At 37.5% G+C, this 13,864-nt stretch overlaps 1 protein-coding gene across 2 annotated transcripts in view; it reads left to right on the top strand.

The window, feature by feature from the left end:
• PDZRN4 (PDZ domain containing ring finger 4) overlaps positions 1 to 13,864 on the top strand; it is a 354,562-nt gene that overhangs the window by 218,983 nt on the left and 121,715 nt on the right. Inside the window, exon 1 of one of the 2 annotated variants that reach the window (XM_072798335.1) lies at positions 1,943 to 2,209. The exons of the other annotated variant lie outside the window; for it this stretch is intronic. Coding sequence (XP_072654436.1) covers positions 2,141 to 2,209 — 69 coding nt within the window. The 5' untranslated portion in view covers positions 1,943 to 2,140. Of the gene's footprint in view, positions 1 to 1,942; positions 2,210 to 13,864 lie in introns of those variants that run through there. 2 annotated transcript variants of the gene reach the window in all.

Here is a 13,864-nt window from a genome sequence, read left to right as displayed (position 1 = left end):
GTATGGAAATTAAACATCTAAAAATCATTAACTCTTTCACAGCTCAGCAATACAGAATCCTTCAAAGAAATAAGCAATACTCACTTTAAGGATGTGGACTCTAGCATAAGAACACTTCCGTAGAAGTGGTGCTAGAGACTCAGAGAGAAAACATTTAACATTTTTTAAAGCATCAGACATGTGTATTTTACCACTGCACCTAAGGAAGATTGCTTCTGCTTATCACCACCATTGATTCCCATAAAGGTCCTTTCAGATATCTCCTTGAAAACATTCTTTCCATAAAGGAATCAAAATAATTAATATCTACTACAAGTGGTTTCTAATTTGTAGGAAGTCCTGATGAACTTTGGTCACACAGAGTATTCCCAATTATGATGCCACGTTCATGTAGGTCTCTCAGCTTGGCTTTCATCCAGGCTGTTAGGTGAAATTAGGCCCAGAAAATCGGATTATTACATCCCAAGGGAAACGACTGATAAGCAGCAGATGATTGCTCATCTCCTTGCTACTTGCTGGTGTTGAGGTGTTACTAGTTGCAAAGCCAATTTGTTAACAATTAGTACTCATTAGAATCATTTCCTGTTATCGATTCTAAACATTTGACAAAGCACTTTTAGGAAATTGGACCCCAAAAAGTAGCTATACGTAAGTGATGAGCAATTAAAAATCTTCAAGATCCAATGTAATTCCAAACCACAGTCATCAGTTTCCAAGTAATTATTTTTGCTTTGGAACCCACCTGCTATCCTGTCCAGTTTAAAGATGTGCTGGAACAAGGACATACTTCTTAATTAGCAGAGGTTGTGGTTAAGTCAGAATAGGAACAAAAGGAATTTTCTTTTATTATCTGCTTTAGCTGTTTGTAGTAAATCTGTAAAGGACAAAAATTGCCAGCTTGCAATACAATATATGTATTTCTGAGAGTGTGAAATTAAATGCATCACTTCTATTATCTAAACATCTAAGCTTAGTTTTTAAGTCTGTGTTCACCTTTGTACATTATGAACCCTAAATATAGAATCATAAATGGAGTCATTGTGCATTACATTAGAATTTAAATATTGCCAATGTCAGCTTTCTGAAATATTATATATGACTTTAATAAAATTAGCATAAATACTATATGCATTTGAAATTTTTCTCAGAAAAGGCATTGTATTTATCTGATTTTTAAATATAGAACTACATGCATTATAGTGCTGCGAATTCATATTCAATAGGTCTGCCCTTATTATCTAATTAAAATATTTATTATCTGTACAAGTGTTATCTCTTCACACTTGCTTTAATGTTCTTTATTTAGACCAAGAAAATATGTTATATTTCCTCTCTGGGAGGTATTGGTCTTTGCACAGGAACTATTCGGGGTTTCTTTTATGGGCTCAGAATTAAAACTGCATGATAGCCCCCATCTTCTGTTCCTTGCCCACATCACTCCCCAAATTTTCCTTTGCTTCTGTGTTTATTTTGTAAATTTAAATAATTGCTCCTATTCATCTTCCCCTAGACTTAGCAATGCTGAAAATATTTCTTCTAATTGTTGTAAAACGTGGAGATGTGAACTAAGTATATTTCTGTTTCTAAATTTCTCATTCCCATATTAAAACCTTACATCAACAGAGAAATTAAGTGTATGTTCTTTTTTGAAATGCCCTATGCTCACCCCCTCTATCCTTCATAAACAGAGATGGTATTGACACAAGTGAATTTTGTTTAACCACACTACATTTGCTTCTTAATTAGTGAATATTCATCTGTCATCAGCAGCAGCTATGACACCCCTCCCTGCTAACATGTTCTGTCATAAATAATCAATGAGGCACTATTAATATTCATGAGCTGGAATCTGTGTAGTCATGTGCACTGATGCGGAGACAGGGGGAGTGTTGCCATGAACTGACTGGAAACTCTGTGTGTGTAGCGGTGAGTGCAAGATACTTAGGGGAAGCGAAGAAGAGCATGCTGCTACACACCACCCTGGCTTGTGCTTCCAGCTAACAGCGGTTTGTCTGTGTTTCTGGACTGAAGTGACTGATGAAAAACAGTAGTCAAGTCTGGAGGGTGATTCCCTTGCAGTTCACTTGCCTTTCAGTTCTGGGGAAATTAGAAGATTTGCTCTCTCTCTCTGCTGCTTAGAATGGGCTGCAATTTGTGCACTTTTCAGAAAAGAGAGGAACACTACAAACTGCTGTATGAAGTTTCCCAGGTGAGTGCAGGGTCTGATACCAGCAGCTAAACAGCCAGGCTTTGTGTTTGTCTGAAAGATGGTAAATGAATTGTGGCTAGCTTTATTTTTTTATTTTTTATTTTTTTTTGCTTTCAGCAGATTTCAGCATTGAGGGCAGACTTGCTGGCTGGGGGCTTTTTTATTTGGGTTTGGGGTGGCAGTTTTCAGCTTCCTTGCCACTCCCCCTTCAGATGACTTCCTGTGGGATTCTTTTTAACATTTTTTTGTATCTACTGCCAAGATGTCAGTCAAGTAAAAGGAGTAACATTGTAATATTTTGAGACACCTCCTTCATCTTGGAATAGTGTTGACATTTGAAAATCAAATGTATCATTGCTACATTAATATTGGGCTTTAATAGGTCTGTGATCTCAGTTATTTTGAATAGACAGGAAAAGTTTCTTGCCAGATCTTGCCAGCCAGAGGAATTATTTGATTAATTGGGAATTTTTGCTTTGATTTAAGAGCAGGACTTGGTATATTTGTATTACATGAGAAAAAAATATATATATGTCTTGTCTTAAAAAGGAGATAAAGGGATTTTCTTATCACCTGTTCTTAGATCCTTTCTCTCTCTCTATTTTTTTTTTTTTGGCTTTTTGGTACTAGAAATTAATTTCAGGAGCTTATTACAGTATCTGTGTGGGTCTTAGGGAAAAGTGTGAAAATCCAAGTGTCCTTTAATGTAGATCTGTGGGCTTTTCAGAATAAAAATAAGAAAGACTGTATCCCTAGCCTTCATAGTTTTCACAGAATTCTATAGTTTTCACAGAATTCTATTAATTCACCCATTTTATTTAAGCAGGTTTCCCTGGGGTGTATGTTCAAGTCCAAATTTGTGGTGTGGCAAAATAAAGTTTATTCCTTCCTTTTTCCAGTTTGTCCCAGATGTGACACACTGCCACTTTTGTTTTGAGACAATATTGCTGATGAAAGACAATGTTTGGGATGTTGGTGGTCTGTGGGCACAGCAGTAGCCAAGTGCCCACTGCCTACTGGTTCCTTCAGATTTCCCCCTGACGTGATTCATTTCACAGTGGGCTAATTACAAAGTGGATTTGCTACACATGAAACAGCCTCCTCAGTTGCAATGTTAATGCACATTTTCATGGTAATGTGATCAGAGGCTCATTAGCCAGTTTCCAAAATGATCCTCTGCATTAATTAAATATAAAAATGACTCCTTTATCACCATAGAGAGGAAAAAGAAGATTAACATTGTTCATTACACTAGGGGCAATACCTTTTGCTTAATTTTTTTTTTTTTTTGCTACAAACTTGCAAGGATAGGCTAAAATAATTTTCATTTCCTAAATGAGCTCTCATCCGCTTTGACTCATGAAAACAGTCTCTAGGTGGAACACTTTCCTTTAGTTTGGTTTGTTGGAGTTTGAGTTCTAGTGTTGATTTTCTTGAGGGGGGGTAGAAGAGCAGAAGAGTGGATTAATCAATCTGTTTTTTTTTTTTCCTGTGAATGACTAAATTGATATAAAAGTATAATATGGAGGAAGTGGTAGGGGGCATCCTCCCTGATTATGCCTAGGTTAAGCTGTTTACATTCTGCTAAGAAATCAGGTAGGGTCGCTGCATCCAGGAAGGACTTCTGTATTTGTTAAGGAGCAAGAGTCTTTGTTGTGGATTTTTAAAATGCTTGTCTGTGAGTTTTGCCTTTAAGTGCTTCCTAAATCTTGAGAAAATAGATAAGCTGTACTCTTTATTGCCTCTACCTATACTTCTCCATACATTTATTTTATTTTCTCAACTCCTGAGTTGCAGTACTTACGATCTTTAATAAAGGAGGTGAAAAATGAAGTATTAGCTTCCATTTAACTGGCTTTTATTAGATAAGTTAAAACCCCAGCTTAAAGGTCTTGCCTGTGTTTTCCAGGGGGAGCCCTCCCACAGTTTGTCCCCAGCTTTGCGTTCTATTTTATTGAGTTAATGGAATAGATAAGATATCAAAGGAAACCAGTGATAGGCTCATATAATACACTGGAGCCCCGTGTGGTGCTGCAAACTAGTTTCTATTTTTATTTGGAGGAGAGGCAGCTCGGAGCACACATCAAAGTGAGCATGTTCTTAACCAGGTGTTCAGGAGGGCACATGGCTGCCCCCAAAAGAGGGGTTACTATTTACAAAAGTGACTTGGGATTGGAAGCCTGAGTATTTCTAGCTGGTATATTAAAACAAATTAGCTCACACACACACACATTAACACCTGACTCTCCAAGTCATATTTATTTATAGACTTGTAATTCTCAGGTCACCTATCTTTTTGTTTCTTTTGTTCTTATTTCGCAAAGGCTAAGGCAAATTAAAGTTTGGCAGGGCATGTGAAAATTTAAGATTAGCAGTGCATCCCAAACACATGGCTACGAGCAGATTATGTGGTTCTCAGCAGTGGAATCATTATGAGATTGCACTTTTTCACATTTTCTTTCAATATTTAGTGACCTGATAATATGGGCCACATAGAATAGTTTCAGGTTTATAACTGTGGTAAACACAAGCAAATGTGCTCACTGAGGAGTCTAGAGAAATGATCACAATGCTGTGCTTAGGTGTGAAATGAGGTCAAGTTTGCATTTTGTTGATATTTTTTGCTCCTAGAGGATCTAAGACTTTCAATTGGCAGAAGGGTGGGAAGTTGTTTCAAAAAAATTATTTTCGGCTGGATTGGGCCAATCAGACTCTAGTATGAACACAAATGGGAAGAATCTAGGGTTTGGGTAGATCCAGTCATCACACCACGGAGTTTTCATGCATCTATCAACTTTTATATGTGCTTGGGACATAATTGTTACCTGCAGTGATTTATTTTTTTCAAAATAGGTTATTTATTAACCTCTAAAGAATTAATAAAAAATGCCCTTCCATGGACATGAACCAAATTACCTGTTTCATATTAATCTGATTAAACAGCGCTCCTGGACCAAGAGAGCTTCAACCGCTTATCAGTCATTTCTGAGCTCATGATGGATTTATTTCTGTGTGAGATTGTAGGATAATACCTAAATCTATTGACTTCTTACCTTGATTTTTCATACATAAATCAAATGTAACTCTTTGATAATAGAAATTATCAGTGGGGTGTTAATTGGTGTTGAGTGACCCGTTCAAAACAGGGACAAATATTTAAAGCGCATATTGCTGTTTGCGCTGATTTTTATAAGATTCCATTAAGATCTTCTAATGTGGTATGCAAGATTCTCCTCGTACTCACTTGCCAAATTAGAGAAAGGAGATTGCCTTCGGTCTTGGCAAAACCACTGTAGAATAGTGCTAGCTATCCAGGCTGTGTCCTTCCACGTGGGTACTGTTGCGTGATACCCAGTTGGCTTACTCATTGGCTCTTCAAAGGCCTCCCCACAGCCCACATCCATGAATTAACAACATGAACTGAAACACACCCTCCCCCCGCCCCCGGTGTGGAAAGTAACAATAATGACAACATTGACAAGTGGCTGATAGTGAGCATTTATGATATTCTCTGCACTCTGCTAAGCACTCTTGCCCTAAGCATTATCTTATTTCATCTTCACCAAAACAATCCAATAAGGACTTACAGGACCACTTCCCATAATTTTTGAATATGTTAAAGTCCCCTTAACCCTTCACTGAGTGTCCTAAATCTCACTCAGTCTCTCTTTTCTAGTTACTGCCCTGTATTCCTCAGAAATGTCTTTTGTCACATGCCATGTAAACACAACTCAGAAGGTCTTAACTTCTTTTCCCAAACATCATCCTTTCCCCACATACCATAGCACTAGTGGAGGTCTCACTGTCCTTGTGATCAATAAAACACAAAATCACTAAATTAAAATGGTTATTTCCGTCTCCTTTATCTACACAGTGACTTTCTGGTTATTTTACTTTTGCACATTCCCCAGCATCAAATCCAGCCTTCCCATAATCATAGTCCTTTCTATTGACTCTCCCTAATATCATGGTAAGAACTTTCCCACTTAGAATTTGTCAGTATGCTAGTCCACTCTCACTGCTATTGCTGGAATAATATCCCTAGAAAGTACCCAGTGGCTCCCAAAGTAGAACTTTTTATTCCAGTATATTCAAATACCCCTTGAGCCTACCCGAGGTTCCATTCCATCTTTCTCTCTACCTGGTCTTCCCATAATGCAATTTATAATACCCCCAGACCAGTCTTTTCGCTTTCTCTTTGAGTCATCTTTTCAGCTTGGATCCTTCTCAGTTCTTTTTCTTCAGTTTCTATGCCACTCCCCTTATAGCTACTATTTTCTTCCATCACTAGTTATACAAACTCTGCCCCTTTGGCTCAAATGTCTCTTCAGGCCAGGAGCTGTTTGCAATTAATTGATTTTTTTTGAATGTGTATCTTTCCACCTTAGAACTCTTATAACATTTTGCCTTTTCTTAGGGTTCCTTTCTTATGTTCATTCATCTAGTATTAAAACCAATTCCTTATGACTAGATTGTGAGTTCCTTGAAGGCAGGTCAGGTACTTGTCTGTCCTTTGACCTCCTTCTGCCAGCAGATGCTCACTGGGGTCAGCCACCATATTTTTCACCTCCACAGCCTCTTTAGAGTAAACTACCCCAATCATAGCTTCTGGTGAAGGACTATATCTAATTCAGCCTTCGTCTCCACCCCATGTCTAACAGCGAGTTAAACCCAGGCCAGTCACCTGGTGCATGAGGTTGAGGATTCCATTAGGTTGTTTCAGTCTCAGAAATTTATACTGGGAAACAAGCATCAGTAATGGGATTGGGCTGGAAGGATTGCAGAGAGAGGAGGCTGTAAGCAGGTTGTGGAGCTTGGGGTCTGTGAGGCTCAGATCTACAAGAGAATTAGACATGTGAGAAATAAAGCACATGGATCATGAGAGAGAGAAGAATAAAGAATAAATAGGTCCTCAGAATGGCTTCATTTTTCCAGTTCTAATACATTCCTTTAACAAATCCATGTTTTATTTATTTGAATGGGTGTCTATTCCATACAATCAGAAGAACAAATGAGGACACATCACAATAACATCTTGCTTTTGTCAGCCACCTAGCACGTGCCTGAAACTCTAGACACACAGTTCAGTTCAATAAACTTTCAGTAAGCTCTGATTGCCTGATATGTGCCAATCCTGATCTTTGTCATGGAATGCAGAGACAAATTGACACTCCTTGCTTTTGAGAAATGCACTCTCTGTAGCAGAGGAAAGACTCAAAAGTAGAGAATTTTCATGTGATGTGATAAGTGAAGTACTGAATCAACAGAGATGTTGCCAGACTGCTGTAGGAGGGCAGAGGTGCTTGACATGTTGGGCGCTTGAGAAGTTGGGGAAGAAAAGGAAAGGGAACCCAAAAGATGGAAGGGTAAAGAAGGTGGCAAACAGGTGATAGGGGTGAATGGACTTGGCGTAGAAGGATTACACTCTGTGTTACTAGAACCTTAAACAAGAGGCAGGCTCCAAGGATAAGACCAAAGCCCTAGAGAGTAGATTTTTTTTTAATTTTTTTAAATTTTTATTTATTTATGATAGTCACAGAGAGAGAGAGAGACAGAGGCAGAGACACAGGCAGGGGGAGAAGCAGGCTCCATGTACCGGGAGCCCGACGTGGGATTCGATCCCGGGTCTCCAGGATCGCGCCCTGGGCCAAAGGCAGGCGCCAAACCGCTGCGCCACCCAGAGATCCCGAGAGTAGATTTTCTATTTGTTTTTGTTGTTAAAGGAGAGATCATTCCAATAATAGGTAATCATGTGGATTTGGTCGTGGTGTGTTGTCTGGGGGCAGTTGAACTTGAGTTGAGAATGGTGCTTTACAGCAAGACTATAAAGGAGACCAATGTGAAGGCTGTTGCAGATGTGAGTTAGTGATAGAAAGAATGTAAAAGGGAGGAAAAAATTGAGACCGTGAGGAGGGAAATTTCAGTAACTTTCTGGCTTGTGAGACTGGGTAGGTATAGCAAAATTTACCTAGAGAAGACAAAAGAGAAGAGAGTCCTGGGAAAGGGAGAGAAGAGGAGACTGTTGTGTTCCTTTACCGGATATCTGTGCAATGTCTGGCATACAGCAAATGTGCAAAACAAAAACTTGGCACATACATGTGTGTTGCATGAGATGACTCAGAAGGATGTAAAAAGTCAAGAGCAAAACTAAAAAGTGAGGAATGTTGTGAGCCAAGGACACAATATTGAGAAACAGGAAAGGGAGAAGGAAAGGAGAAAAAGTGAAATTGTTGTAGAGCGAGAAGAGGACTGAGCAGAAAGTTGTGGGAGAAGCCAAGAGGAGAGAGTTCTGGAAGGGAGCAGGCCCTGTGGCCAAACACATGAGAGTGCATGAGAACTGCTGCCTCTTGGGATTTGAAAACCCGTCATGTGCTACCCAGGTCCCTCTTCAGGAAGTGCTTGTTACTCTAGCTGCTCAGAGTGCTGTCAATGAAAATCTTCAACTATCAGCCCCTTCAGGATTGTCGTAGCTGCAGAGAGCTTCTCACCCAAATTTCTTCCCTCGCAGAAAGCTCCTCTCCAGTGACAAACCAATGCAGGTGTATAGCATCTCACGCCATCTAAGCTCCTATCTCAGAGCTGGCTTCCTGGAGAACCTAACCTGGACAGAGGTCAGTGATGCTGGTTACAGACCATTGCAGGACAGAAACGTGGACAAAATCCAACTCTTCTTTCAAAGAAGAGTTCTACTGTACCCTCAAGAAGTTTCTCTGGATGAGGCAGATGATGAAAAAAGGCATCACTGCTAACATTGGAGTATAGATTTTCTTAGCCTTTTTAAAATATATATAAAATTACTTAAAATTGTGAATGTTAAAAATGGAAGTCATCTTCACTCTTACTTTCAAAAGTAAGATCAATTGATTTCACATACTAAGCGATGTTATTCAGATAGTAGTGATAATCTAGTGATTAAGAAATAAAACATGTGCAGTTAGCTAGACTCTCCCTTATCCAAGACTTTTAAAGAAAACCTTAGATGTTAGAGTGTTTTCAATGTATTAAAGGCCTATTATAGTAAATAGTTTTAGTGATTATAATTAATGTAGGCAATTTTAGTAAGGAAGTGCCTTTCCCTACTGGAAGGATCAGAATATCATATATTAAAATGTCTACATTTAATTTCTCTATATTCTCGCCACTTATTGAATTGTCTAGACCTAGGAAAAGGTCAACCATCTCTAATTGCCTATCTTTATATTTAGATGAAATGCTGTAGAAAAATATTTTCACTGACTCTATGTTTTATATGCCAGGGCACATGTTGCTGAAAACATAGCTAATAGGTAGGCTGAGATATTTGATTCTTCAACTCACTTTGCTAGTTACGTAGGATAATCTGATTAACAAATTCTTTAATACCTATTTTTGTTGAAAATTCTAAAATACATTATCTTATTTACATAATTACTTAACATATGCACATTTGTTATTCACTTCCAATCATGTTAGATAGTAACAAGCAAACCACATATCTTCAGCAAACAGTGATTCCTGAACTTTACAAGAGGAACTGTTTCTGAAGATTGATAGTGAAAAATCCTTCCATGACAACCAGTCACTGTCTGGTACATTCATTTTATATAAGTGAATTTTCATATATTGAATTTTCACAAGTCATTTAATAGATATTCAATTAATCTTGTTAAATATTAAGGAAGGCACAAAAAATAAATCCCTAGGTACTCAAGAAGTGGTTGTGGTTCTGGGAAGGATCCCTGTCTTGGAAACATTTATGTTTTGTGGAGAAAAGGTGAGCAGGGTATCCAGAACAGAATCTGCCTCAAAAATCTAGTCTTTTAAAAATAAAAATAAAAATCTAGTCTTTTGTAGACACTGTTTTCTCCCATTATCCACCCTAGGGCAGACATTTATAAGAATTTTAGGTGTTACTCTTAATAAATGCCTTCTTGTGGCTCATAAGGATTTAGGTATCATAGGGTAGTAATTTTGTCTTCAGACTTAGAAGTCTAGATAATTCGAGTGCAGCTGTGATTTTCATATCTAAATGCAACATTTCCAAAGTCATCAATATAACCTGTCCCATCTCCATCTCCCTTCCAGCTGTATTCATTTCTTCTTTCTTACTTCTATCAATCTCAATGTGGAATAACGGCTTTAAAAGGGTTATTATGAAAAGTTCATTGTTTCCTTCAACAAAAAGCTTAAAAGGTAGCAGCCCCATATTCTCCTGTGTTTCAACATATAACATCTAATTGCTAATTTGTGCTATTCTGTAACAAGCTGTAAATCTTGCTTTATGGTTGTTTGGGTCCTAGTGAAGCATTCCTACACACACACACACACACATGCATGCACGAACGCACGTGCGCACACAAACCTATTTTATGTAGCTTTTTAGAAATACTGTAGGAAATTTTTTTTAGAAACTTGCTTTCATCTCAGTGGAAATTAGATTTTTCTGAACTAACTTCTCACTTCACTTCCAAGCCTCTTAAGCATCTGCTTCAGGTACCTTTATTAAAACAAAACAACTCTTTCAAGGTGTGTAAACAAAGAGAATTTCTAAAATACCTACTGTTGTTTTAAAACTAATAAATCTACAGATGAAAGACCACTATTGTAATCAGTGATAGTAATTTTTTCCCATAATTGAATCATGGTAAAATTCAGATATTAATTTTTTTAAAGCAAAGGAAAGTTTGGGAAAGAAAATTTCTCATTGAATAACCACAAGTAATTACTTTGGACCTGCTTTGTGCTCAAGACTGCCAGATAGCATGAGAGGAGACAAAAGAAGCATAAGAAGCCAGTCTTCAAGATGTATTATCATGAAGCAATTAGAAAACAAATATGGAAATTTATGACCCTAGCACCGTGGACATTGCAGAGAAAGGACAGTTCTGTGTAGGTAAAGATAATCTAAGAGTCTTCATGAAACAGCTTAACAGTAATTCTTATTTTGAATGGCCTAGGTTAGAAGTCAAAGTTCATCTTCAAATTCAGCATAATTATCATATACTTATTCAGTCAAAGGTAGTATGTTTGATGTCCAGGATGCGTTGTAAAAGCAAAGTCATAGAATGTGACTAATCAGACATATTTAGGGGAAAATGGAAAGAACAGCCTGGCTAAAGCAGCATATGGGATGAGGATAGTTGAGTGTCTCAATCTCCAAACAAAAATGAGTGGACTTGGTGCCATCCTCACTGAAGGGCATTATATACCCTAAGGATACTATCAAATAGAATATCTGAAGTCAACTTAAATAACAGAATATGTGTAAGTATTGTTTGCTTGTCATTTTATTTAATAGAGCGCAGCCATGATTTCACTTACAGTGTGGAATTTAAAAAAATAAACGAAAAGCAGAAACAGACAAATAAATACAGAAAACAAACTGATGGTTGCTAATTTGTCAGGGATGTGGGTGGGGGATGGGCAAAATGAGTGAAGGAGAGTGGGAGATCTGTAGGCTTCTGCTTATGGAATGAATAAGTCCTAAGTATCAAAGGTACAGGAATATGGTCAATGGTGTTGTTGGTGACTAATGGTGGCTATGTTTGCTGTGAGCATAGCATAAAGCATAGACTTGTGAAATCATTAATTTGTACACCTTCAAATTAATGTAGCATTGTACATGTCAACTATACCTCAATTAGAAATTGCATATATTATATAACATAGTTGTTTATAGATATCTAGAAATATTGTTTACACTCAATGTGACTTAAAAATTTGCGTAACTCCTGAGGCTTGTTATTGAATATGTTAATTTAAAAGCTCATATATGGTTTTTAAATGTTTTTATAAATATATATCAATATAATTAAAAAAAAAAAGAGCACAGCCTTGTTGAGTTGATGCACAGTGGATAGATTTTGCTATTCTTTCCCTAAGTATGCTCCGTGTTTCCTTAGTGACTCATATTTATAATGTTTGAACTTGGTTTTGCCCATGCAACTGAATCTCAGTGTTAAGACAACATGAAAAATAGTGAAAACATTTTACTCAGTTGGCACATGGGGTGTTACTGTTTGATGAGTGTATGCTAAATACCAAACGCAATGTGGTACATAGGAGAGGCACAGTGCATAGAAGAAAGAACACGTGCTTTGGAATCAAGCAAGAACACCACTTCTATCCCAATAATTTCCTTGGGTCTTTGTTTAATTGATTAGCATTAATCTTGCAGTGCATTGTTGAGGCTTAAATGAGGTCATATATTCAAAGAGCATAACCCATTACAGGAATGCCATAAATGATAATTTTTGAGATTATGAGTCCAACAGTGACCTTGTGAAATAGGTAATATTGTCTCCATTTTACAAATCAGAAAATTGAGGCACAAAGTAATCAAGAGACAGATTCATATCATCAGCAACTAAAGGACCTGGAATTCAAATCAGGACCTGCCTAATGCCAAAATCCATGTTCATTCTGTTGTAAATACCAAATATCTCTCCCCTTGAGCTTTCCATATTTATCCACTAAGCTGATCTATAAATACTGAGCGCCTAGCCCCGAGTAGTCACTCAATAAATATCTGACAAAGGAAGAAGTGGAAGAGAGGGAGGAAAAGAAAGAGAAAGGAAGGAAAATAAGAGATGCTACTTATATTTCTTATTGTAAGGGTTCACAGAGATGCCCTTTTTTATTGTAAGGAAGAGAAACAGGTCCTCCTACTACCTCTTTCCCACTTAAATCAAATTATCTCACCTATGAGAGCTCATCAGTATGGGAAAGTGGCTTGTCATTCCCACTTTTGAGAGCTTGAAAGTCTTCCCTCATTTTTCCATAAATCCATTCCTGGCAGGAAAAATCTTTCTCAATCTTCTCTCTCTCCTCATACTCTCCTAACAGTCCAAATTTTAGCCAAACCAAACTATAATTTCTTATGTGAAAACAATGTGGCTTTTCCCATCTATTTGCCTTTTATGTAATGTCCTTTTTGCCTAGATGCTTTGCACATCCCTATGCATATAAAAACCTTAATCCCCAGTGACTCAAATTAGGATTTGTTACTTTGGAAAGTGCTCTCTGGACCCAAGACAAGGGAAGTCACTCTTTCCAATGCTCTTATTCACTGGTGATTCACAATTTGAAATACAGTAAAATACTTCTGGGTTTATATTTAGCTTTTCTGCATCTCCATGATTCTATCATATCCTACAGTGCCTGGCTCAGAGCAGGTATTTAATGCAAATTGAATATGAGTGAGGTGGGGGTGTGGGAGTGGGGATTTAGCTGCAATTCCATTCACAAAAAGAAATCTCAATTTATTATTGTCTCCAGTATTCACTGAGTTCTCTTTGAAAACAAGATAATTCAAGAGACTACATGTTCTTCATTTTCTGGATTTTGAAGTTGTCATCTATTTTAAGGTATCGTTAATTGTAAGACTAATCATTAAATTTAAGAACAGCTGAGGGCATGCAGGGTTGACAAGCTACCACCTTTAATATGCATATTGATTGCAAGCTGCCTCCCACATTCAGAAACAAGAAGATATGGGGGGAGAACTTTGTGTCTTAGAACTGTGGAAATTTGGTCATTGCTTTTCTCAAAACAAACAAATACTATTGGTCCTTACTGCACCCCTCCTGTACTCCTATTCCTTGACCCCTTCCACCAATCTGAAGATTTTATTACCAGCATTTCAAGTTCTTATCTCAAAGTCTCCAGTTATGATGG

Source organism: Canis lupus, chromosome 25, assembly GCF_048164855.1.
Source record: "Canis lupus baileyi chromosome 25, mCanLup2.hap1, whole genome shotgun sequence".
In the NCBI taxonomy this organism is placed as follows: Eukaryota; Metazoa; Chordata; class Mammalia; order Carnivora; family Canidae; genus Canis; species Canis lupus.
This window is presented reverse-complemented; position numbering and strand designations above follow the sequence as displayed.